This window comes from Sinohyriopsis cumingii, chromosome 6 (assembly GCF_028554795.1).
Source record: "Sinohyriopsis cumingii isolate HCF-2022 chromosome 6, ASM2855479v2, whole genome shotgun sequence".
Classification (NCBI taxonomy): Eukaryota; Metazoa; Mollusca; class Bivalvia; order Unionida; family Unionidae; genus Sinohyriopsis; species Sinohyriopsis cumingii.
The window spans coordinates 159,043,585-159,069,732 of NC_142966.1; the positions used below are offsets into that span (position 1 = coordinate 159,043,585).

A 26,148-nucleotide genomic window follows, 5' to 3' on the forward strand; every position below is an offset into this window, starting at 1 on the left:
TTGGTTAAGCTGGTGAATACAGATTATAATCAAACTTTGTGTATATGGTTATTTCATTGAGATCTTGGACAAGTTTGCATGACATCAATGCATATTAACGAAGTATATTTTGATGTTGTTGTTGTTGTTGTTGTAGGGCTTAACGCCATTTTTCAGCACGCGATTGGCTATACATGGCGGCCAGTATTAATGGTGGAGGAAGAACCCGGGAAAACCCCGGAAAGAACCACCGACCCACGAGAAGCTACTGGCAGGCTTTCTCACATACCCACATTAGCCGAATCCGAGACTCGAACCCACGCAGACAGGGGTGAGATGGCAGTGATCCGTAACGGAGAGCGCTTTAGACCACTCGGCTACTCGGGGCCCCAGTATATTTTGAATGTGATTGGCTGATCTTGTGAACTTTCTAGATGCTTTATATTTCAGGTTGGTATTTGCCAACTTATAGTCTTGACTTTGAATAGAGAAGTTTTTTTTCTGAATAGAGGCACTATTTAAAATTTTGATTTTATGCCTTTGTAAGGGGAAAAAAGAACAGAAAATGAAATGAATTTAAGTATGATTCTGTACCATTGAGATGCATGATGGATGTCTGTTTCATTCTGTGTATAATTTGGTCTCACCTGCATAAATATATGAGATACAGTAGTAATGTTTCTGCTGGTGGTGATGGTGACAATGTCTGTTCTGTCAACAATGTTAACATGTTTGAATGACATATATCCTCTGCCTTGAAACTCATTAATAATATCACTATAGGTCTAAGGTTAATGCCATGCTTGGAGTTCCTGTGTTAACTGTTGGCCTAATATTTATGCCATGATATGCTTGGAGTTCCTATCTTACCTATCTTGCTTTATGTCTCTATGTCATTATGCTTGGTGTTCTATCTTAACTTATCTTTCTTTATGTCTCTATGCCATGCTATACATGGAGCTCATGTCTTGACTATCTCACTATAGATCTAAAATTATGCTATGAATATTTATGGAGTTCCTGTCTTGCCTGTCTCATAGGTCTAAAGTTTATGCCATGATATGCATGGAGTTCCTGTCTTACCTCTCTTTTCTAGGTCTAAAGTTTATGCCATGATATGCTTGGAGTTCGTGTCTTACCTCTCTTTTCTAGGTCTAAAGTTTATGCCATGATATGCATGGAGTTCCTGTCTTACCTCTCTTTTCTAGGTCTAAAGTTTATGCCATGATATGCTTGGAGTTCGTGTCTTACCTGTCTCACTGTAGATCTAAAGTTTATGCCATGTTATGCTTGGATTTCCTGTTGCAAAAATCATATATTCTACATCGCTGGCTGTATTCAGCTGGAACTTGATAATACTAATGTGGATCTAAGTTTGTAAGCTGATTTGCAAGGAGTTCCCTCTTACTTGTCTTGCCTGCTAAAATAGTTTTGTGTCCTAGTTTATAAAAGTTGCATATTTTCTACATTTGTTGATGCAGTCAACTGAAACTTTGTAAAATATTACGAAAGATCAAAAGTTTAAATGCTGACATGTTAGAAGTTACATTCCTCCTTAAGTTTAATTGTTGTAATAAATGTTAAAGTTTCGTGTTACAGTTTTTGGAAGTCAGATATTTTTAACATCAGTGCAGTATTCAACTGATGTAGTGTACTACATGTCTGAAGTTTACACATAGTTATGTGAGAAGTTGCTGTCATCTGTGGTCATTAATGTTAAAGTTTTGTGTACAAGTTTATGAAAGTCATATACAGTCGTTATACTGACAAGCATGTGGCCACAGGTGAGAAACAGGGCTTTACAGAAACTTGTTCTTTGGATACGTGTGACTGAACCAGGAAATCAAAACCCACAGATTTACAAATTTTGATCACTAGACTGGCTTATAAGTCAATAGATTTTTTATTGATATAAATTGTATGTGTTTTAAGGTGATTAGAAAAAAGTAGATTTTGTTACATAATATGTATTCTCTTCATTCTGAAGGAAACCAGAAGACTGGACATTATCCTGGGGAGGTAGTGGACAGATTTGGGGTTGGGGTCACAACCACAGAGGTCAGCTGGGTGGAGTCGAAGGAGCAAAGGTCAAGTTGCCAGTCAGCTGTGAGGCTCTGGCTGCAATGAGGCCAGTACAACTAATCGGAGGAGAACAAACACTGTTTGCTGTCACAGCAGATGGCAAGGTACATGTGATCTCTTTCTTGCATGTTTCTTCAATAAGTATGTACCAGTAAGATAATCATAATGCATTAGGAATATATACACTACTTCTCTCCTAATAACAGAAAGATATTCACTATGTCTTTGGTTTGTTTTAACAAAGAAGTACTAGTCATCTGCTTGCTGTGGCAGAAGTCAGACAAGAGTGGTGTCCCCCTGAATGGAGGTATTTGGTGCCAGATGCCAGCAGTCATCAGTTACTACTGCTCATGCCTGGTTGATACACATATTCATGAGACTTTGCAGATACCATCAGTTTTGTGCCATTTCGTGATTTTTGAAATTTTCTCATGTTGGGGAAGTTTACTCCATCTGATTTGTATGCAATCACCATATCTGTGTAGGGTTATATAGTGCTGCCCATGTCCATTAACCACATAACATCAACTTGCAGATTTTGTTTTTGCTGTTTAACTTTTAAAGAACTTCATGGAGTCAAATTTGGTATGAAGCTTTACATTAAGAAAACCTGTTTCTATTGATATTTAGGGTAATGAAAGACCACATAATGCAGCCATTGCATCCTGAAGTAAGCCATTTCCAAGTGAAAGTTTCCATATATTGACTTCTTATATTATGTAAATAATCAACACATATTTGCTCAACTTCAGACATCTTGAAGAATATTTAATTCAGGATTAGAATTTACCTGGCAAAGAAAATCACATAAAGCATATCACTTTTATATTTTATGATACATTTTGTTTTATATACCCACTGACTTACCTACCCATCTATTAAATTGTATTAACCAGATTCAGATGTTCCACCCATAATTTTGCACTAGAGAAAAGATGGCATAATGACATTCCTCTTAATCAACATATATTTATGTTATATGACAAAAGCCAAATAGAAGGTAATATTTTGTTTTACTTTGCCCATTTAAAACATTTCTTAGAAACAGATTCATGCCTGGACTTTTAGGAAGAAATACCTATGGGAAGAAGTCTTCTATTCCTTAATGAAGTCTTAGAATCCAGTCATCATGTCTTCCTTAATGTAGTCTTAGAATCCAGTCATCATGTCTTCCTTAATGAAGTCTTAGAATCCAGTCATCATGTCTTCCTTAATGAAGTCTTAGAATCCAGTCATCATGTCTTCCTTAATGTAGTCTTAGAATCCAGTCATCATGTCTTCCTTAATGAAGTCTTAGAATCCAGTCATCATGTCTTCCTTAATGAAGTCTTAGAATCCAGTCATCATGTCTTCCTTAATGAAGTCTTAGAATCCAGTCATCATGTCTTCCTTAATGAAGTCTTAGAATCCAGTCATCATATCTTAACGTGCACAGTATGCATTTTGACCATTTCATAATTAAATAAATAATTTATTTTACACATATTTCTTCCACCCATATGTAATATGACAGCTATCTCGTATTATTCCCACTTCTCTTTACTACATAGTAAATGTAATTGCTTGTCCCTTTTTTAAATTTTTATTGTATGTTAATTTTATTGTTACATGGCATGCTGCATTATTGATCATTATTGAAATATTGTTATGCAACTGTAGTATTATGGGCTTATGACCTACCTTACTAGTAAACTAGCCTGCAAGTTCCAAAAGACTTACAGAATGCAAGGAATGGTGCGCGGACTAATCCTGATTGCGATCCTCAATTTGGGAAGAATAATAAATCAGTGACCTCTAAAACCTGACAGTGAAGTTACTCAGGACAATCCTGCCTTCTCCCTGCATCTGAGACAACTGTAAATACAGGTTTTCAATCCAAACCCAGAGATGCTGAACCTGCATGACTTGCTCATATAAAAAACCTCATGTAAAGAAACAATTCTCCAATCAAGTCATGGCAAAATTGCTTTGATGTGCTTATTGATACAGAGGCTTGGTTTTGTTATGAAACTTGAAATGCAAATTGATGCAGAGGCGTAGTTGAGTTGTGAAACTTGATACGCAAATTCATACTGAAGCTTGGTCGAGTCATAAAATTTGATATGCACATTGATACAGAGGCTTGGTTGCATCCTGAAACCTTGAAATAAAGCTCATCAAATAAGATATTCTTAGCTATCTAATTAGACAGCATAATAGTAGGTGTATTTCATCATCTCTCAAGTTTGGAAATAAGCTACAGCAGTGTCGTTGATTTTTGTAGATTGTTTTAATATCATCAAATTTCTGTTCCTAGCATATTGTTGCAGCAGGTAAAATGAAGTGACTTTTAGCAGTTATCTGATGTCTGAATTGATCACTATGGTAGCCATATTGAAACTCTAACATAGCTACTCCTGAACAATTGCCATATTAATATGTGCTTTTCTCTAAAAGACTTCTTATAACATGCAAATCATGCTAATTGAAAATATAAACAATCTGACATCAAACATGGCTGACATAGCAATCACCTTTAAATTTTGTTATAGCAATTCCTCGTGTATAGATTGTCATATTGATATGTAGTTTATATTAAAAGGCTCTTTATAAAATTGTGATGGTCCTGAATGAGAAAGGTGCAAATCTGATGTTTAACATGGTCGCCATTGTAGCCATTGTCAAAGTCTTGATATAGCAGTTGAATGTATTATTGATGCACAAAAGCCTCTTATGAGGTATTGATGTTTTACAGACACAATCTTTTTTGTAAGGTTTTTAACTGGATCATATCTATCTTGCTACATTTATTCATTAAGGCCCTGTTTTGTAGGTATATGCCACAGGGTATGGAGCAGGAGGAAGGCTGGGGGTAGGCGGTACAGAGTCAGTTGCCACACCCACTCTTCTGGAGTCCATCCAACATGTATTCATCAAGAAGATCGCTGTGAACTCTGGTGGCAAGCACTGTCTGGCACTATCAGCAGAAGGAGAAGTTTACTCATGGGGGGAGGGAGAGGATGGAAAACTGGGACACGGAAACAGAAGGTAGGAGTTTTCATTGATCTTATGCTCCAGCATATGAAAGCAGATTATAGAGTACACAAGTCTTTCTGTCTCTTCTATTCTCATGCTGTAGATATCTTCTAACACTATGTGGTTGGTCAGTTATTTAAATTATACTGCTTTAACCTCCAAAATGGCGAATGTTCTTTCTGAAATGTTTTTGTCATGCATATCTTTCAAAACAAATTTCAGGAATGGGTTGAAAAATGAGAAATTTTTGCACCATAAATTCTATGAGAAAGCATTTTTAGCTGTTTATGGGAAACAGATGGATGTATCTGAAGTACAACAGTATAAACAAGAAGTTATATTATGTATTAAAATACAAACCGATTGGTAAAACTCATCTTGTAATTTAAATAGAATTTAATATATATTTTTCATTAAGCTTTCTCCATCTTTTCCATGTTATTATACCTGTATCAGTATCCAGACTGTTGTCACCACTAGTATATATTGGAGAACTGTTTGAGGAATAAGTTCTTGAGAGATAAGAGCTATTGGGTTATCTCCCCTTCTTAATATTTCATTACACAAATGTATATCTGACACTACTATAAACCCAGTATACACTTTGATGTGTGGCATGCCAAATTTCATCATTAGAAAGAACTGTGTCCATAACATGGAATTGTTGTCAAAATCGTATGAACCTTTTCAGTATTTCACTTTGTGTAATGATTACATGTTACCTCCCTTTGTTGATTTCATAAAGCTTATTAGTTAGTAATGTATTAAAATGTAAGACACAATGAACATAAATTCATGTCATGAGTGAAATCCTTGAGCTCACATGTTTTGAGCCTTTGCAAAGCAGTAAAGGTGTTATTTTATAAAATTTTAAAACTGGCAACAAGAATGGAGGTACAGAATTGCACAACTGCCATAATTTCTAGAAATCATGTCAGTTCCTTTCCACAGAAGTTTCTTATAATTTTTTTAATATGGCTGATTATTGGAAAATCACATTTTGGTTTAGTACTTGGACCAGCAATTATTAATTTGTCTGGGTACTAGTCTTTGTGTGGGGAGCAAATGATACCAAGCTTCTGTCTGTTTAAAATCCAATCTCCACTGTACTATGCGAAGATCTGTCGGTGATCCAGTGATGGCATATCTTCAGTAAATAATCATACTGAATGGTCTTTTATCAAAGTAATAAAACAGAAAAAATTAATCTTCTAAGATGCATAGGAAGATAAAATTTAATTTGTCCCTCAAAATATATTCCTTTGTTTTAACAGTCCTTGTGACCGTCCCAGGGTCATAGAATCACTGAGAGGTAAAGAGGTTGTCTCAGTAGCAGCTGGGGGTGCTCACAGTGCCTGCATCACAACCAATGGAGAGCTGTACACCTGGGGCAAAGGTCGCTATGGTAGATTGGGACATGGGGACAGTGAAGATCAGCCAAGGCCCAAACTGGTTAGTTGATTGAAATGTTTGCAAAATTTATATTCAAATTCATAGTTGTTTTCAGTGGACTGTCATATTTTATGTAAAATTAAAAACAATTTTCAGTTTTTCTTGGGCAGTTTGACAATGCATTCTCCCTGTTCATGATTGGATGCACGTTTCTACTCAGAAACGTATTGCACGAAGATTGGCAATTGTTGATAGATCAATGACTCACAATTACATCACATGACAGTGCATGATAAGTGAGAGCACAATGGAGGCAGCCATATTTTAAGTGTGTTATGACTATTCACATCTGCAAATTGCACCTCAAAATGCCATTTGATATTAATGTTATCTCAGTGATATATAATAGATATTTAGCACCAAAATTAAAATTATATTATTATGTTATGATTTTTTAATAATTTTGTACGCAATGGATTGCAAAACTTTTAAATCCTGTGAGACCAAGGAGTTGGTGTGTCATGAACATTCAGAGTAGGGGTAATATGGTTCATACAACCTTGAAAACTCCATGATATTGAGGATTAACCTTTAAAAGTGCTTGAAGTTTTCACAAAATCTTTACATTTATCTGAAGAAATACAAAATATTAAAACTTAATTCATGTCACTTTTTAAGTTAGGAATGGGGCAGTCAAAGTATGTTTCAAAAATAAGATAAATAAATAAAATTGGGTTGATCAAATGATAAATGACATGTATCATTACCAGATGGAGTAGTTCCTTCTTGCTGTAGTAGTGGTGCTAATCATTATATATCCATTTTCCAATGATAAAGTAATATATGAAGAAAATTCAATTTCTGTAAGAATAAATACTTGTTGAAAACTTTTACAAGTCCTTGAAAACATCTCTTGTGCTGTACAAACCAAGAATAATGTCCCACTGACTGTTTTATCCAACTTTATATGTTATATATATCTGATTTTATGTGACTCGTATTGTTAAAAAGAAAAGGCAGTTTCCAAGGCCTGTGCATGTAAACAAAGCAAAATTTTAGACCATCTATACTCGCTTAAATATTTGAGTCCAACTGCAGTCTGTACAGACCAGATCTGTCATGACATAGTGTGCTGGTAGATCTGGGTTTTTTGCAGTTTGTTAGGAGTAATCATTAGAATAAATAACATAGACCCTGATATGCTGGCATTGCAATGGCAAATCATGATCTTTGCTGTACTCAAGTGATATGGTAGTATATATTGTACTTGGAAAAATATATGAAATGAATAAACAGGTTTCAGAACATCAAAGCTACCTTATTACTCACTTATAAGTCAAGTCCAACTGCAAACTGCACAGACCCAGATCTGCCATTGCATAATGTGCCGGCAGACCTGGGTCTGTGCAGTTTATTAGGAGTAATTAGTAGAACAAGCAACATAGACCCTGATCTGTAGGCGCATTATGTTATGGCAGATCAGGATCTTTGCTGTTTGCTTTGACATATAAGTGAGTATAGGTGGTATGTAACAAAGTTCAATCCCCTTTTTTTTATAGAGATTCTGTATTTTGTACCTTTATCTTTAATTTTAGATACTTTTTATGGACTCTAACGTATATATCCTTTATATTTTATCATGTTGAACTAAATGTTTAAGTTTATTTGAATGAATCTATCTTCCTTATATTTTGGGCTTTTTAGTTTTATCTTTACATTTTTTATAACATAACTTTTTAATCAACACTATATAGCCATTATTATGCTAACATACTGCTGAACTACATACATATATTCATATAAATATGTTATATGTACATATGACCTTGACTTCTCCTTGAAGTGGCTGATAGTTCAACAAACCAGAAATTTCAACTTTTCTCTCCTTTGTCTATCTATCATGGCAATTATTAGTCATGATAATTAACATTATTTTAAAGGATTAGATATAAATAAGTCGGTGGACCATTATTTTTTATCCAAGAGATCAGTTTTAAGTTAAACTAAAAATGCATTTAAAATTTGAATTTGTAAGTCTGTTTTCAATATTTCTTGTGACCTTCCCTAGGTTGAACCTCTGAAAGGCTACCGTGTGATAGATGTTGCCTGTGGAAGTGGAGATGCCCAGACTCTGTGTATTACTGATGATGACAGTGTCTGGTCCTGGGGAGATGGAGACTATGGAAAATTAGGTCTGTACATATTTTATTTTTATCTGATTTTTTGTTTCTGTCAGCTTGTAGGTGGGCACAGCTTTTATTTCTCCACTGTATCTCTGTGGAGACTATTTAATGTTACAGATGTCTTTCATGTCACATCACATCACATCCATAATGGATTGCATTTCTACACAATTGCAGTCGCATAAGTTGATAAATGTAGGGAAGATTTCCACTGGTCTGAACATAACCATGTGATCAGACCCAGTTGCATTTATTTCTGTATAAACTGTATGAAGAACTAATTTATGCTTCTATAAATGGAGTCATGTGCAAAGTAACTAATGGAAACACTAATCGGAAGGCACACACACTTCATGCCTTTGAAATGAAAAAAAATGATGGGTTTATATTTTATTTTAGAAATTTAAATAAATTGATTTGACAAAATCAAATACAACAAATCTTAATAATTTTTTAGAAAATAAAGAATTCTCTCTTTGATTAGATTAGAGAGAAAAAAAAAGGTGGGAAACTCAGAATCTGCCAAGAACAACATTGGGTCTCTGTTGTACAGCACTTTTATTACAGCTCATTATAAATGAATTTAAAACTATAGGCAAATGGATATATGGATTGGGAATAATGGGGTTCAAAGACTTGCAATTTAACAATTGGATTCACAGTCCTACAGTGTAAGATGCTGACCTTGATAGTTATGATGTGGGGTTTGGTGGGTAAAAATAAAAATCCTTCCACTAACCCATCATAATCATCATGATCAATGTCTTGCATTGTTGGACTATTGGACCCCTCATCACTATAACCAATTACTGATAGTCTTAATTTCATTTGTGACTGGCTCCTGTTGGTAGTCTAAACTGTTAATGAACACGAAAACAGATTTAAAGAAGAAAAAAATTGGTTACTCATGTGTCTGGACAATAACAATATGGCCACATCACAATGAACTCATGATAGCATCAAAATGAGGAGTATGTCAAACAAAACAACACATCCAATGCTTTGAATATGAACATGCCAATTTAGCTAAACTATTAAGACCATGCTGTGGAATGTTCAAAACCTTAGATCGCCTACCATTAGTAGAATTATTTGTTTGATGCTGACTTTGCTATTATGGAGAATCTCCTGTTCTGTAAATAGCTACATAGCGTATGCCCTCAACAAGAATTCATACGCTTAAACAAGGCTCTAAAACTGATAGGAAATTTTTTTTTTTTTAAAATAACAATAAAAAATAAATAAAATGATTAAGAATTGCAATTATAAGAGTTTTTTCAAGGATCCATTGCCATCATAAGTATATTGCTGTGTAGTGCCCAGTAGTCTTGGGCACCTTGTTTTTGTCATACCAGCAGGCCCTGCTTGGATTTTCAATTGCATAAGCCAAAGTTGGCCTAGTGACCAAGAATGCATAAGACCTGCCCATATAAGTTGTTAGTAGAATTAGAGAAATTGCTTAAATGTGCATCTGTCTGTGACTTTTTGTTATCAGGTCGTGGAGGAAGTGATGGTTGCAAGGTGCCTATGAGGGTAGATTCCTTACAAGGTCTTGGTGTATTCAAGGTGGAGTGTGGCTCACAGTTTTCAGTAGCCCTTACCAAGTCAGGGGCTGTCTACACTTGGTAAGCATATCTGCCGTATTCTCAAACAATATTGGGGGTGGGGGATGTCCAGTTGAGAACAAGTCCTCTTTTCATATAAGCCTAGATGTAATTACTGGAAATTCACATTTGGTTAAAGAAAAGAAATGAAAATTACATCCGTTTTCTTAGAAGCATTTAATATACTTACAAACTGAAAATGGTTGGTAGACTTAGCTATGTCCATATTTCATTACCACGGACATGCATCCATACTCGCATAACTCAACCACACAGACATTAAATTTTGTTAAAAATATCTGAAGTTTCTCTCGTTAAATCCATTTGACAGTGGAATAGTTTCTTAAATGCAGTCTTTGCTGCTGTCAGTAGTTTTGGGGGTGGGAGGAGATTGAAGGTAATACCAATATCATTCATCTTCATCTTGGCACTCATTTTAGACCTGGATGATACTGTTGTGCAAAATCCCCAAAGATCTTGTTGAATTTTCTCAGCATACATACTCCATCGAGCAATTCCGAAATTTAGTTTTACGGAAGGTCACAGGTTTCTAAATCATGGCTCCCTTTTCACATTTTGCTGTCCAAAAAAGCAAACCACGCTTGTTTTGACTACAAAAATAATAATGTTTTACATTGTTCATATGGAATACAATTCATCTTCAAAGAAATGCTGCTGCTGATCATGAACTTGCTAGTCATTTTTAAGAATGATTGCCTATATATTCTCATTCAACACATTGATGTTATGTTCTTCATCTTTATCTTCTTGAGTGAACCTGACTCAGACAAATTGGGTTGTTCCACTTACTGTACTTTACCTATGCAAATATGCCTAATGGCTATCCAACAGCAGTGTTCAAAGGACTTGACACGGCATCATCCTAGCTTTTAGTGAGTTAAGTAATCAGGGAAAAGAAGGTTGTTGATCCAGGACTACTACATCCTTTATTTGACTCCATGGTAAACTGCATAATGGATAGTTTTACGTGGGCTCTTTGCAAGACTGTTTACTTTTTGTTACTACATATTTTGGACACTTATAATGGTGGTCCAAAGCCTTTTGTTTCCCAGGATTATTGAAAAACATGTTTTTAACATAACTTGTAAAATTCTGGCACTTATGTGGATGGTACTGTTCAAATGTCCCTGCTTTATTTTATGGGCAAGTCCTGGTCCAAACTATGTTGTTCTTGACAATGTTGGCATTGTGAGAACTGTATCTGATAGAGTTTGACCATGATTATGCTTGTCTCTATAGAAAGAAGAAAATATCACATTAGGGCTGGTGGGACATAATATTTTGAAGTTTTTAAACTGCCTCTATGATAGTTTTATACAAGCTATATGCAGGAAGATTACTGAAAAATCATCTCTGTTTAAATATGGACATGACATTGAGTTTGGAAGTTTAAAAAAAAATGTGTTTTTAGCATGAGACATCATTTATGACAGATATGCAGGATAAAAACTGAATCTGTATCTTAAAGTTTTATTCTTCAAGATATATTATTAATGACAGTGGGCTCAGAGATTTAGATCCAATTTTTTTTTCAGGCTCTCCCATGAATATGGAAAGGAAGTATAGCATTATCCCCATCCATCAATCTTTATATCCAGTCATTCTACCTTTGTAGAATTTTGCATTTAAATCACATAATAATTGTATAACAAAATTAGAATTAGCAGAGCAATGTGTACTATTCAGCACGTTTCTAGTTGTAGATGAAAATTTTGTACTGTCTTTTTAAATTTCTGGCATTCCTTTCCTGTTTCCTCAGAACTTAACACTGCATTAGAGTCCATCCTGTCACAAATCTTCATACTTTCGAGATTTTAAATTAAATTGTACATATGCATAGATGATGATTCTTATTGTTTGGGTTTTTTAACACTTTAGTCCCTAATTCTTTTCCTATCACTTTGCCTCTCTCTCCATCAGACTTTCCAACATTTGAAATTCATTGACATAGCCAGTTTGGGGGTGGGCTCTTTCCCAGACTTCTATCACATTTATTGTGGGCTTTGCTGACAGGTATTGTTTAAATAACAATCTTCCTTTATAAGCAATTATGCCTTCATCAATTGACTGATTGATGAGAGGGGCATAATTTTCCAGGCATTTCTCCAAGACTGTGTCATAGAAAGATCTGATGTAGCAAATCTTGTCATGTTTTGAATGGCGTTTTGGCAGATTGACACTTGTGTAATTAACATGGAAATATTAACCTTAACCTTTAACTCACTGAATGACTAGGATGATGCTGTGTCAATTTTTTTTCAAACCTCTCCCTGATCATGATTTTTTTTTTTGTTCATGGGATCCAGAAATATAAAGATGTCTTCCAGGCAATAGAATATTTGGGTATCTTTGTGTAATGCTCATGACAGTGTAGATCTCAAAATGCCCACATCTCCTTGATGCTGGTATTGTACCATTTCAGGTATTGCTCTTGGTCTCCCATTTTCTTGGCATAATTGTTCATTACTTTAACAAGCTTTTCCATCAGATATTCATGAAAAAACTTTAGTAAGAAATCTTTCTCATTACTTTGTAGTCCAAGCTCAATAGTTGAACCAACACCAGAATCAAAATGAACAATCTCAAGCACAGAGATGTCATCACTCCATTTTGAAAATGGAACTATGGCCTCCTCCTTGTCTGATTCAAAATCACTTACATCTGGCATTGAAACTGGACTACCATCAGTATCCAATCCAGTTTCTAAGATTGATACATTAAATTCTTCCATACTGCTTGCATAAGCCCCTCAAACACACTTATATTTTAATCAGAATCCATCTTTGTTTATCTCATCTACACGTGTCTCTAAACAAGTGGAAAAGCGTTTCCTTTGTGTCTAAATTTAACCTTTTTTATTTTTTCAGACATATCAAAATGTACAAGTACTCTCATTATTCATGACGATCAAAAATACATAAACATCTGTACTTTCAACCAATCAACATTCATTTTATATAGTAATGTAATCATATATATGGTACTGAGATTTTGTGTATTGATGCACTAAATGCATACATGCATCAGTTCGGGAGTAAACTAGTGTTATCGACTTGCATTTAAGCAACAGTGAGGTTGAGGAATTATTTATAGGTGATGTGTTCCCAAAGGGGTTAGGGTAAATAGAAAATACAGCTCATTCCTTTCTCTGTCTGTTTGATGGTATTGACTGTCATTTCAGGGGCAAGGGAGACTACCATCGTCTTGGGCATGGAACAGATGATCATGTTCGCAGGCCAAGACGTGTATCAGCCCTGCAGGGCAAGAAAGTTGTTGATGTTGCATGTGGCTCCCTCCATTGTGTGGCATGCACAGATAATGGTAAGAGTGAGTTTGTTAAATTTTTATCTTAACTACATTAGCATGCCAAGACATAGGTGTTCTTTTTCTGACAGTTCCAGGATTAACAGTGTTTTGTGTTAAAATCATTGTGAGTCAGATGCATTAAATTTTCTTCTTTTAAATTCAATTTTCCATTCAGAGAAACTTCCTTTAGTTCTTTATAGAATAATTACTACTGATCAAATGTAAGCTATTTTAAGTTCAAGGCTTAGGACTGCTCTAGTGCCCTAAGTGGTTAGAACATCCGCTTCAAATGCCGGAGGTCATGGGTTTGAATCCTATCCAAGTCATACCAAAGTTTTATAAAAACGACACTAGCAGCTATCTCACTTGGTACTCGGCATTAAGAGATTAGTATTAGGACTGGTCTGCCTGGTGTCAGAATAAGGACTGGGTGAGACATGATGCTACATGTCAGCAGTATGATGCCCCAGTGCTAGACATAATTATAAACTGACACACTGCAGACATTGTTAAAGCTTTGTTAAAAATAAAAAAACACAAACATAAATTCAAGGTCTTGTTTTAAAAACCCTCTTTACCTCATCAAAATGATCAGGGCTGTCAGTGTACTGTCAGAAAATGTTACATTAAATTCTATATTTGAATAAAGTTCAAATGCACCATGTAGCTAAACTGAACAAAGGTTTTGCTTCCAAGCATCATGGATGGCTTCAGGCATTGTGTTTTATGTCCTCCTCATTCCTCCCTCTCTTGAAATTTTAAGACCACTTTGAAGACCTGAACATTTTTAAGTTTGTATCTTGAAGCTGAATTATCATTTTGAATGCATTTGTATGACATTGAAGTGTTTTGAGTGATACTACCCATATTGATTTATTGAGGCATGCCCACATTCTGAAATATCGGAAATACTACATACTCACTGATTTATTACAGCATGCCCACATCTAGTAATATAGGAAATGCTACATACTCAATATTGATTTATGAAGGCATGCCCATATCCCAAAATATAGGAAATACAATATACTCTAAATATTTTCTTAAAAAATCCCATCTATATGAATGTGAACCTGATTGTTAAAATTTAATTACAGGTGAAGTGTACACCTGGGGAGACAATGATGAAGGTCAACTGGGAGATGGAACAACCAATGCCATTCAGAGACCAAGACTGGTGGCAGCCTTACAAGGTAGTAAACATTTAAGAATTTTTTCAAATTTTTATGAAGTCTATTTCTATGGAAAGATTTTCAAATTGATATCCCTTTCTTGCTTTAAATTTATTTTATAGGGGGTTGGGGGTTGCTTAATTTTTTGTTATGTTTTGGCATTTAAATTTAATTTATTTTGTTTTAGGTACTAAATTTTTTAGTCTATTCTTTAAATTTTATAAAATGCAGGTATTTTTTATAAGAGTATATAAAAATAAGTTTCTCTATTTTTTAGATACTAGTGATCAAAGAAATACTTTCAAAATGTTTAATCCTTAACTAATTAAGCAGCCTTAAAATATGTTAATAAGTGCTCATAATCGTCAGATGCAAATTATACAAATCTGATAATCATAATTTTTTTCCCGATTTTGCAAGGAAACAAATAAGTGAAGATGTTTTGCACATATCACCAGGTGATTTCAGTTTTCTTTGCAGTACAGTCACTGAGGTTGAGATTTATAAATACAGTGGAATACCAATTTTTATTAGGGTACGTTTTATCTTTATAAAGTCTGTCTGAAGAAAGAAACACATTGCAATTGGGTTTTATATGAAATCACATTTTATTACTTATAATAAGTTAAAATTAATAATTAGAAGAAATAAGTAAAGATTTCACAAGTAAAATTAACCCAATAATTAGATCCATAACTATATCTGCATTATAGTGAGGGACTGCATTATAATGCAGGATTGTGTTAGTGGTCCTGTTATAATGAGGGACTGCATATTAGTGATGAGCTGCATTCTAATGAGGTACATTATAGTTAGGGACCACTGTATGTCTACAAATCTATTTTCTGATTTAGGGAAGAAGATCAACAGAGTGGCATGTGGCTCAGCCCACAGTCTAGCTTGGTCCACTAACAAGCCTGTCAGTGCAGGGAAGCTGCCATCATCAGTTCCCATGGAGTACAACCATTTGCAGAACATCAGCATCCAGACTCTACGCAACCGCCTTGTACTACTCCATCATTTTTCGGATTTCTTTTGTCCATCCATCTCAATGTTTGATCTCCACAGCCAGGATCAGGAAAGGGGAGAAAATTATACTGGACTGGACCGCCTCCGAGGGGTCATTGTGAGCGCAGCAAAGGTTGGTTGTTTGAAGATGCAGTCAAGCCTTATGAATCGGTTGCAAACCCTTGCCATTAAAATAATTGGATAAAAACTAAAATTAGGAAAATACAGTGTTCCCTTTTTTCAGTGCTGTTCAGGGTGAGCCATGAGAAGTTCCTTGATATATGGAAGATTACATCATACAGAAATACATTATTTTTGAAAATATAATTCACCCAGTATAACAGGAACTGCATCTAATTTGATGCAGACCAATTGGATACAATTGAAAGGACTGTATTGAATAATAGCCATTGTCTCCCCCCTCTTGAATTTTCTTCATGTAATTTATACTACATTACAAGATTGCATTATTTCTTTTATCACCTAAGTTTTCTGTTCACATGGCAGTTGTCATAAAAAAAAAAATAAGACATAAACATTAAACTTTTCCATGTATTTCTCATTGGTAAAGTTTATCCATAAATTATTCACTAAATTTAAAATAAGGATATAAATACGTTTTATCTTTTGATGCCATGAAACTTCACATTTAGATTTAATTTAAAAATGGATTAAAGCATGAGTCAGTAGTGAATTTCCCCAGTGTACAAGTCAGCTTAAGACATTTCAAGTTTCATTTCAAAATTAAAGTTATTATGTTTGCTTTGAAAGTAAAGAGGTAAAAATTCCAGTAATTAAGTATAATAGCCATCGCATCATTGTGGTTTGCATGCCATATATGCTCACTTATAAGATGAGAGTCAACTTGCAAGCTGTACAGACCCAGATCTGCCAGATCTTGCTATCACTGCTTCTCCAAAATGGTTGGCCTTATGGTTATCAGGTTTAATCAGATGATGTTCTGGTACGTCATGATAAAATGATGCCAAGAAATCAGCATGGCCTTCATGGTAGCCATCTTGAAAATCCTGTTATAGGTAATTCTCATAAATAGATGGAATTTTCGCCAGACTTTGTATTCTAATGAACAAGTTGATTGTTGGCACTCAGTCATTGATTTTAAGATCAAAGATCTTGACTTAGGTTAATGGATGTACTGGCTCATAAGCATGATAATTCAAACAAGTATGAATGAACTTTTATTATTTAACTCAGTTTGCTGAAGACTAATTGAGTTGTATCACTTCAGTAACCTATTGGTTTTTTTCCCCTCAAAATGTACTAATTATTGATTTAATCAAACTTGGAAAGTGGTTATGTCTTGGCAGTCCATGGCAAGTTCATTGATCTTCTATCTATGATGCAAGGTGCAAGGTCAAAGACCATGACAAAGAAATTTATACTGCACTTAAAGATATCTTTTGAAGATGAATATTAGAGATGGTTTCAAAAGTTAAAAAGAAGAAATGTACTTATCTTGGATTCCTGTAATTTCTGTTTTGGCCAGTAGTGCATGTCTGAACAAGGAACTTCTGTTTCAGTATTCATGAATCCTCCATACCTACTGATGGAAGAGTCTCATATCAGAATTTGAGGATTAAATATTTTATTCTGATATGTCTGCTTTAATGCAAATTAATGAGACATTAACTCACCTTTCTTATAGTTATGACATTGTTTTGGTTTTTTTTTATAAAATGGCAATATTAGGTTTGTTTAATAACAAAATATCACTTTAAAGAACACCTCTTCATACCTTTGAATCCCTGATGACACCTCTCCAAAAAATCAAACTATGTGTTTGAGGTAAACAAAGGAAAGAAAAAGATGAATAAGATTGTTTCTGATTTTTTGTTTCTCAGTATTTTCAGTGTACAATACTGATAGGAAAAAAATTTAAATGCAGCAAGGAACTGCAGTTCACTTTCTTTATACACAGCGGTTTTCTGATTGAGATGTCATATTTCACAACAGTAACAAAATGCCAATAATTACAGAGTAAAATCTGCAAGTAATTGGTCAATTTATATTTCTTCTTTAAGATGGCAGAGAAAATGACCTTTGTCAGAATAAGCTTGTTCCCTCGCTATAACACTGTTTCAGCTGAAATGTGAATAAAATTCTGTATTGTAATTAAGGCCACCTTATACTAAGGTTCATTACCATGTATATTCACTTATAAATTGAGTCAAACTGCAAACAAGAAAGATCCGGATCTGCCATAGCATAATTCACCTGCAGATCAAGGTCTGTGTTGTTTGTTCTACTGATTACTCCTAACAAATTGCACAGACCCAGACCTTATGATGCATTATGCAATGGCAGATCTGGGTCTGTACAGTTTGCAGTTGGACTCAGCTTTGAAGTAAGTATATACAGTATATAATAAAATAGACCTCAACCAATTTAATGGATCCGGGACTGTGCTATGTAAGGGGTCTTGTACTGAAGCCATGTTTAGTACAGGACTATTACAGTTCCAATTTAAATGGCCTGCAGTAAATTGTTCTTATTAATGCCATTCAGTTGCTCAAAAGAAGGTGGGTTGATATAGATAGAACTGGACTATATTCTTTGCATGGGTTACTGTTTCAGTTTATTTTGAGATGGAAAAGGTTAGTAAACTACATTGTGGTCTCGTCAATAAAACTTAAGTGATTTTGAGGACAAAAGGCAAATAATTCGGTTTTTAGATAGATTTGTATTTTATATTGCAGGAGGCAGCATTCAGAAAGGTAGTCCAGGCAACAATGGTACGAGATAAGCAACATGGGCCTGTTGTAGAGCTCAATAGGATACAGGTTTGACTTGAATTACATAATGTTTACGTTTTATTCTGTGTAAATATCCAGGGCAACATATTTTGAATTATATCCTATTGTATATGTTATTGTAAATTTATGATATTGTTCTTTTGGGTTTATGCTATCAGTATTATCAGACATCAAAGTTATTTAGTGAACTGTAATTGTACATCTATTAATTCTTGACTTTTCATAAATATGAGGAGAATTTTCAGTGCAAGAAAACTGATGATTCTTGTTAATTAACTGATGATTCATTGTGGATCAGTTTTAGGACATAATTTATTAAAAGCTGTCACCAAATTGCTAATGGCAGTTTATTGCCATAGGTGGTAGTGACTTTTATCAGAAAGCATTCCATTCATGAATGAAAAAATATATGACACTTTTTTTCCTGAATCATTCAGAGTTAAAAAAAGAATCAATCTTTGGTCCCCTAATAAGACTGATTCTCCCATAATCATCAGTCAAGGTATAAATAACTGCTGCCAGTACTTGATTACTGACCTTACTCTGTACCTTTAACTGTGGCATATCAGCTGTAGCACATTTGTAATGGATGGATGATCATCTAATGCAGTTAAATAATTAACAAAATCCTTTAATACCCAGCTTGCCTCAAGTTATGTCATAGAATGAGTTACGGTAGCAAATGGTTTGGCTGTTTGAAGTACATTTTCCCTAATGCTGATAGAATCATGGAAAAGGTGTAAGGTATTCCAAATAGAGAATGAATCTGATACTAATGCACATTAATTCATTGATCAGATGCAGAATCCAGAATGATGCACAGTGTTAAAGAAATTCATGAAAACAAAGGACAAGTTACACAAGTGTTTTTTTTTTCTTACTCTAAATTTAGGTGATAATTTTAAATGTATTTTCTCATTTGTGTTAATAAAAAAATTGCATTTGTTTGCATAAACAAAATATTAAAAATATGCTTAGGAATTTGCTTTTAGTGATCAGTGTTAGGCATAGAAGTATTTATTGCTGCAAGTTTTATTTATTTAACTAGAGATTTAAAGCACTAAAAAAAGCTCTTTTTTTGGAGGGGGGTGGGTATGATAATGAGCATGATTACTACATATTAAAATCTGATGTAAACACACAAAAAATATTACTGGCTTGTAACTCTTGTGTCCTTTTTCTTTCTTGATGTTCTGATCATAATATTAGTAAAATCAGCTGAATAATATAGATGATCATTTAAACAAATGGCTTTTTTAAAATTTTAATTATGATGATAAAGATTTTAACAGTTAAGAAAAACTTAATTGCCATTAATGCTGCTGACCCTGCATATGCAAAACAATAACAGATTTAATTATGTGATACAAATAATATCTACCATGTAATACTTATTTTTTTTAATTCTAAAAAATAAATGCATTATCATATTTGGAATATAAACAAAAATTATATTAAATTTTAGAACAGTTATTTGAATTTAATAAAGGAACATAAAATTGAGAGTAATTTTGAAACAGTAAATACTAGCTAAGTAGGGGGGGAAAAACACAAAAATAATCAGTTTCTTAGTATAAAATAGCTGTGTGAGTCAGTCAGTCTAAATTCCAATTCTGTAAAAAAAGGTATCAGCAAAATTAAAATTTAAATAAAAGCACTCTGGTCACTTACATTTTGATTTAACCCAATGGTTGATAATAAATCTGAAAGATAAGACCCTTTTTGAAGTTGGAAAATGATATGCATCTCTGAGCAACATGTAGATGGAATTAAAATACTTTATATCATAAGATTTCAAACTCTTATGCCAGTTCTTAAAATTATTTTCATACCTCAAGGTCAACAAGAATCTTCTTCCAAGTCCTTATATATAAAAAATCATTTTGCATGCACTGTTTTATCCCATGTTAATGTGGACAGAATTGCATATGTGCACTTTCATTAGTTTGCATTCCCAGAATCCAAAACTTTGATCCATTTTTAAATATTGGAACACTTAATTTGTCAAAATGGTATGGTTTACAAGTATATTTGTAAATTTTTACTAATATTTATTTAAAATTGCTTTATGAACTTTGGCATCTACAGTTCAGTTTATTTCTGTAAAATGTCTTAGTAGTACAAACCAAGATTTGTGAATTTAGAAACATTCTACATTAATATTACTGTATTTAAAACTACAGCAGTCTAATAATCTACCAACTTCTCTAAAAACCATTACTTAATGACTTATGAATTAACTTTAAATTGAAATGACAACAGTATTCATGTGAGACATTTAACCGAGTCTCTGTAAACCATCTGCAGTAGTAGAGGTTAATACAGTCATCAGCACATAACAAAAGTAATCACATTCAACATACCTATTTCAACACTCAGCACATAACAAAAGTAATTACATTCAACATACCTATTTCAACACTCAGCACATAACAAAAGTAATCACATTCAGCATACCTATTTCAACACTCAGCACATAACAAAAGTAATTACATTCAACATACCTATTTCAACACTCAGCACATAACAAAAGTAATTACATTCAACATACCTATTTCAACACTCAGCACATAACAAAAGTAATTACATTCAGCATACCTATTTCAACACTCAGCACATAACAAGTAATTACATTCAGCATACCTATTTCAACACTCAGCACATAACAAAAGTAATTACATTCAACATACCTGTTTCAACACTCAGCACATAACAAAAGTAATTACATTCAACATACCTATTTCAACACTCGGCACATAACAAAAGTAACTACATTCAACATACCTATTTCAACACTCAGCACATAACAAAAGTAATTACATTCAGCATACCTATTTCAACACTCAGCACATAACAAAAGTAATTACATTCAGCATACCTATTTCAACACTCAGCACATAACAAAAGTAATTACATTCAGCATACCTATTTCAACACTCAGCACCTTATACACCTAATTCTTAAAGTTCGTTTATGTATATTGCAACAAGAAAAGGGAATATGCAATCCCCCTGTCTTGTTCCAGAGAAACAATACATCTTTACCAAGACTATTATTATATTTAACTCACGATTTTACTTCACTTTGATGTAGATAATATCCAAATATTTTCCTCAAACTCCATATTTTAGGGTATGTCTCTCCAACAGTCTAAGACAGGTGGTTATAAACTTGTTTATGTTTTAGGTCCAGCCAGTCTCTAAATATGGGATAGTAGATATCATGTAAATTAAATTTATGAAGACTGGTTTTTATTTTGTACTATCCTAATGCACAAATCCTAATGGACACAGACATTTGTCACATAAAATTTTTGCATATGAAATCTTGGCCATAAGTCATATCTGTTTGATATTTTATTTGTTACAAATTGAGCAGTCCTGTAGGCTTGTATGTAGTCCATTGGAGAGTTATAAATAAAAGTAAACATTAAACTCCTCTTACAACAGTTTTGTGTACATAAAAATGGACTGATTGTTAAATGTTGCTACACAGAAAGTAGCTATTTCAACCAGAGCAGACAAATTGTGAATTTTTTTTAATACTTATGTGTGTACTTTTCATTGCATCCATAATTCACTTTTACAGGTCATAAATTACTTGTGTGAAATATGTTTATTAAGAATTTTTAAGGTTCCAATGTCTTGTAGATAACATTGATACACACACACAAGCACACATACAAACACAAAGAAAGAAATTGGTGCAGTGTCTTTCAAAAATGTTTTATCATAAAGAGTATTTCATTGATGTATATATTGCTCACCAGGTGAAGAGATACAGGAGCAAAGGTGGACTGGCAGGTCCAGATGGGTTAAAGTCAGCTTTTGGTCAGATGTCGATGAAAATTGGAGTGTTTGGACCTGATTCCCTCATGTTGCCCCATCGCATCTGGAAAGTTAAATTTGTTGGTAAGCCCACTTTACCAGGTTTTATGTATTGGTAGCATTTTTGTTTTTGTCCTTTAAGAATATTTTCTCTTGTATTCTGATGACCAAGAGATGTTAATCCCATGGCATTTCATTGATTATAAAGCTTCTATACCACCAGTGACTTGAAACAACAGTAGTACTACGACGCCATTGGATAAAGTTGCCAGTCTAATGAAATAGCTTTCCATGGTATTTTCTTTTTTCCATCACTCTCCTCTGGCCACTTTAATTACTTTTTTATTTCTTTAAAAAGAAGTATCAAATAGTTAACCTTTTCACATGCTCTCCTAATTCATCATACCATGTTCACTTATAAATTGTCTCTAATTTGTTTTGTTTTTTCTGGTATACTGAGATATGTCATTTTTAACAAATCATACAGTTATAGCTAAGTATCTGTAACACTTATAATTGTTCCAGGTGAAAGTGTGGATGATTGCGGTGGAGGATACAGTGAGTCAATTGCAGAGATGTGTGATGAGTTACAGAATGGCTCCTTGCCATTACTCATTGAGACTCCAAATGGCAGAGATGAATCAGGAGCAAACAGGGACTGCTTCCTGTTAAACCCCATGCTTAAGTCTCCCACCCACCAGAACATGTTTAAATTCCTTGGTAAGCATAGTAGTCTTTTTTTCTTCATACTTGTCAACCATTGTGGTTTTGGCCTAATCATTATGGTTTTTTTCCCACCAAATTATGCATGACATTAAATTGTATAAATGAAAAATACCTTTTTGGTACACTGAAAAATAAAATTAAAATAATGCAAAACAAAGTTGTTGTTTTTTTTTTTGTCATCTCTTTAATTGCACTCTTATTAACTTAAGGATATTCTTAAAAAGGTGACTGCTGCATTAGAATAGCATAAAAGTACTTTCCTTATTTGGTATTTATAGCAACAGTAAATATGACCCATTCCAAGAAAACAGATCGGTTTCTTCAAATGTGATGTTTGCCTCACAGCTTCAGTTTATTGATCAGCTAGAGAAGTTGTGAACTAGTCTGTACTTTTAAAGAAAATGGTGCTAGATGTTAAGTGAAATTTTTTACTGTGTGAGTTGTGCATGTCATATGATGGCAGATATTAGAGCAGATGTATCTTTTCAAACTTCAAAACACATCAGATCAGAGAAAGTGACAAATCAGCACTGTTTTACAAACTTTAAAAGTAATGTAATATAGTAATCTGATTACCTGACCCCTTCACAGATTTCAAGTTCCCAATTATTTAGCAAAATTTACATATGTTGACTACTTGAAGGGAGTGCTGTATTTAAATTATTTTTTTAGTATATTTTGTGTTTGTATTCTGGTTCTAATTGATACGGATTTTTCCCTTTATGACAAGGGTATTGACCAGCTGCAGAATCAGGTTAGTAGTAGAAATGTATCTCATTCATACTGCTATAATTCAGGCATGTAGTATAGAGATTACACTTTTTACACCCAAATAACGCTTTTCTGCCACATATAATGGCAATAATTACACGTATACCTCTCGGGGGTAGGCATGTATGCCATTTGGTGGAGGTTTGATATAACAGTTAATTTGGTGTCCTTGTGTATGTCCATCTGTATGTCTGTCCACACCCTAGATTATCTTCAGTGTTAAATTTTTTATAACACTGCCTCTCATTGACATATGACTTTGCTACTCACAACAAATCACTTTGCTTTTGCAGATTTTGTTCCTTTTTTATATAGCTTAATGCTTGTTACACAATCTTTTTAATACAACTAGACCCTCTGTTTGTTTGGGGTTTTTTTGGGGGGATTTGCAGTATGTTAGGAATATTCAGCAGAACAACCGACTTGGACTCTGATCTGACAGCATATTGTGTGATAGCAGATCAGGGTCTGTGTTGTTTACAGATGGTTTTGACTTGTGAGTATAAACAATATCATCTATACTTGCAAATAAAATGAGTCCAACTGCAAACTGCACCGACCTAGATCTGCCATTGCTTAATGTGTTGGCAGGTCTGGGTCTGTGCAGTTTGTTAGGAGTAATCAGTGTAACAAAACATTGACCTTGATCTGCTAGTGCATTATGCAATGGCAGATCTGGATCTTTGTTGTTTGTAGTTTGACTCGACTTATAAGCAAGTACAGATGGTAAGTTTCAGTGACATCTATTATGATAATGTGCCTAATGTATTTTTTCAGGTTTTAACAAGAGCCTGTCTTCAAAAAAACAAATATTAAAGAATGTAAGGGGTTTATCATGAATTATTTACTTTATTTTAGATGAATATTAACTTTGCAAGTCAATAAATGTAATAATTGCTTTAAATGCATGTACCATATGTATTTGCTTATGAGTGGAGTAAAAAAAAAACTGCTATCAACAACTCTGATCTGCCATAGCATAATGCTCCTACAGATCAGGGTCTATGTTGTTTGTTCTACTGATTACTCCTAACAAAGTCCCATATCTTATGGTGCATTATGTGATGGCTGATCTGGGTCTGTACAGTTTGAAGTTGGACTCGGCTTATAAACCAGTATATACAGTATGCTAAATGTGGTGCCACTTTTCCTGTACCATTCAAGATGGATGTTTGATAAAAATTAAATCTCTGGATGTGATTTGGGGTGTTCTTGAGCAGTGTGCAAAAGTCTCAGAATTTGTATCGCTCCGTTTGTGGTGGTTGTGATATTTTGCAGAATCTGAGTTAAACATGCCCTGTCCTCTCACTTGTATGTCATATCCAATTGCAGACTGCATACATCCAAACTTGCTTTAACATAATGCACTGGCAGATCTGGGTCCATGTAGTTTATTAGGAGTGATTGGTAGCAAAACAACGTAGACCCTGATCTGCCTGTGTATTATATACCAGCAGATCAGTATCTGTGTTGTTTGCAGTCAGATCTGCTTTATAAGTAGGTATATATGGTAACTAAGAAAAGCATTAGAAGATGCCGTTATGCTACAGTTGGTTTTGAATTCGTTACTTTCCCTTTTGGAAAAGAGGCTTCATTGACTTCCTAATGCATTTAGGCTTGTTAGCCTCACATTCACCAAAGGCAGTGGTGGATATGTTGTCACTGATTTCATAATGCATTTGGACTTGCTAGGCAAACACTCACCAAATGCAGTAGCAGATATGTTGTGAAACCTTCCATCTTCTCACGGAGGCACTCAGAATCATTAGAAAATCTGCAAATAGTGCTTCATCAGAGGTGACCTAGTTTTATTATTGATCCAGTGTACCATCTATACTCGCTTTTTTAAGTCGAGTATAACTGCAAACAGCAAAGATCCTGATCTGCATAATATGCCCTCAGCTTAGGGTCTTTGTTGTTTTTTTTTCTTCTACTTTTTACTCTTAAAAAAACTACACAGATCCAGATCTGATGGTGACTTATACAACATCATATCCAGGTCTATGAAGTTTGCAGTTAGACTCCTCTTATAAGCAAATACATACAGTAGGTCATATTTTGCTTTTCGTGATCTCTGACAAACACAGTTCAGGTATGCTGCAGTTCCCAACATTAGCAGGTGATAATCCTGATAAATTTACATTTTCAGGAATCTTATGTGGTATTGCTATCAGAAGTGGAAGTCCTCTAAGCTTGAACGTTGCAGAACCAGTCTGGCAGCAGCTTGCTGGCATGCCACTCACAGTGGCTGACCTTACTGAGGTGGATAAAGACTTTGTGCCAGGTAA

The 26,148-nt window shown here is 34.2% G+C and overlaps 1 protein-coding gene across 9 annotated transcripts in view; it reads left to right on the forward strand.

Annotated features, from left to right (window-relative positions):
* LOC149798376 (E3 ubiquitin-protein ligase HERC2-like) overlaps positions 1-26,148 on the forward strand; it is a 246,570-nt gene that overhangs the window by 213,453 nt on the left and 6,969 nt on the right. For all 9 annotated transcript variants that reach the window (XM_089963537.1, XM_089963538.1, XM_089963543.1 and 6 more), the window contains 12 exons: positions 1,967-2,165; positions 4,874-5,088; positions 6,351-6,528; positions 8,537-8,660; positions 10,147-10,276; positions 13,458-13,597; positions 14,680-14,775; positions 15,609-15,895; positions 18,480-18,563; positions 22,306-22,447; positions 22,889-23,083; positions 26,010-26,144. In XM_089963537.1, the coding sequence (XP_089819663.1) occupies positions 1,967-2,165; positions 4,874-5,088; positions 6,351-6,528; positions 8,537-8,660; positions 10,147-10,276; positions 13,458-13,597; positions 14,680-14,775; positions 15,609-15,895; positions 18,480-18,563; positions 22,306-22,447; positions 22,889-23,083; positions 26,010-26,144 (1,925 nt within the window). The remainder of the gene's footprint in view (positions 1-1,966; positions 2,166-4,873; positions 5,089-6,350; positions 6,529-8,536; positions 8,661-10,146; positions 10,277-13,457; positions 13,598-14,679; positions 14,776-15,608; positions 15,896-18,479; positions 18,564-22,305; positions 22,448-22,888; positions 23,084-26,009; positions 26,145-26,148) is intronic.